Here is a 1,468-nt window from a genome sequence, read left to right on the forward strand (position 1 = left end):
GTTGTGATTGTGTTTTTTAATTGTTTGTAACTGTAAAACTGTCTGAAACTGTGTCTGTTACCATTCTTGGGCCAGGACTCTTTTGAAAAAGAGATTTTTAATCTCAATGAGACCTATCCTGGTTAAATAAAGGTAAAATAAAAAAAAGATCTGCTATAACAATAGATAACCCCTCAGAGATCTCTGTGTCTCCTATCTGCCGGAGACTGTAGGCTCTTTATCTACATCTCTTTCAAACACTTTTACATCTGGAAGACCCTGTTCTGTTTTTACCTGTCCTCCTCTCAGGGGGCTTCGTGCTGCTGGACGGTGAGACGTTCGAGGTGGTCGGGAACTGGGAGCACCCGGGGGAAGCGGCACCATTTGGATACGACTTCTGGTACCAGCCGCGACACAACGTGATGATCAGCACCGAGTGGGGGGCGCCCAAAGCTCTGGCCAATGGGTTCAACCCGGACCACGTCAAGGAGGGTGAGTCAGCAGCAGGTTGCAGAGCACATGGTCCTCTGGTGGCATCGGCTCTGTGTGTAACCGCGGTTCCTGAGACCTGTCAGCAGCACAGGGTGCTTTGATCGGACCCAACTAAGAATCCAATTAGTGCGTCTGGGTCCTGAGTTCCTTTTCCAGTACACTTCCAGTTGGTAAGATAACATAAGAAGTACTTTAATGATCCCAATTTGGGAGCATAAAAAGACATGGAATTGTACATTAAAAATTTGAAGACTAGAAATAAACTATCCAAAATGTAAACATCTCTATAGAAATAAAATGGCATTAGAAAAAAAAGAAGAAAAAATACATGTTGAATTACAAATGTGCAGTAACACACTATAAAGCAGGATATTATATATATACTTATATGGATCTGTTTCCTAGTCTGTAACAAACAGAGTTCTGCTAGACTTCCAGTTCAGTGTTCCCCTCTGGACAGAACCAGAGCCTCGCTCAAAGGACTTCCTTGTTGTGGTTCTCAGGACTGTACGGCAGCTCGCTCCACATCTGGGACTGGACCAGCCACAGGAAGCTGCAAACGCTGGACCTTGGGGAAGACGGGGCGATCCCCCTGGAGGTCCGGTTCCTCCACGACCCAGACGCCACCGAGGGCTACGTGGGATGTGCTCTGAAGGGATCCGTCTTCAGGTTCTACAAAACACCTGTCAGTACCACAGGGTTCTAGATCCCAGTCAGACTTGAATCAGTACCACAGGGTTCTGGATCTCAGTAAGACTTGAGTCAGTACCATAGGGTTCTGGATCTCAGTAAGACTTGAATCAGTACCACAGGGTTCTAGATCTCAATCAGACTTGAGTCAGTACCACAGGGTTCTAGACCTCAGTAAGACTTGAATCAGTACCACAGGGTTCTAGATCCCAGTCAAACTTGAGTCAGTACCACAGGGTTCTAGATCTCAGTGAGACTTGAGTCAGTACCACAGGGTTCTAGACCTCAGTCAGACTTGAGTCAGTAC

General features: G+C 46.4%; 1 protein-coding gene across 1 annotated transcript; it reads left to right on the forward strand.

Annotated features, from left to right (window-relative positions):
- Positions 1–265: 265 nt before the first annotated feature.
- selenbp1 (selenium binding protein 1) lies at positions 266–1,193 on the forward strand. Its single transcript, XM_010775384.1, has 2 exons — positions 266–471; positions 975–1,193. Exons 1-2 carry the CDS (start codon positions 402–404, stop codon positions 1,175–1,177), a joined length of 273 nt encoding a protein of 90 aa, XP_010773686.1. The 5' UTR covers positions 266–401; the 3' UTR covers positions 1,178–1,193.
- Positions 1,194–1,468: the final 275 nt, after the last annotated feature.

Source organism: Notothenia coriiceps, unplaced genomic scaffold (assembly GCF_000735185.1).
Source record: "Notothenia coriiceps isolate Sejong01 unplaced genomic scaffold, NC01 NC01_scaffold00015715, whole genome shotgun sequence".
NCBI classification, from domain to species: Eukaryota; Metazoa; Chordata; class Actinopteri; order Perciformes; family Nototheniidae; genus Notothenia; species Notothenia coriiceps.

What these genes read in the sequence shown, in the direction of transcription:
- selenbp1 (XM_010775384.1), top strand. Translation starts at nt 402, where the DNA reads ATGATCAGCACCGAGTGGGGGGCGCCCAAAGCTCTGGCCAATGGGTTC. An exon ending in CCCGGACCACGTCAAGGAGG is followed by an intron (nt 472 to 974) that starts GTGAGTCAGCAG and finishes TGTGGTTCTCAG; the next exon opens with GACTGTACGGCAGCTCGCTC.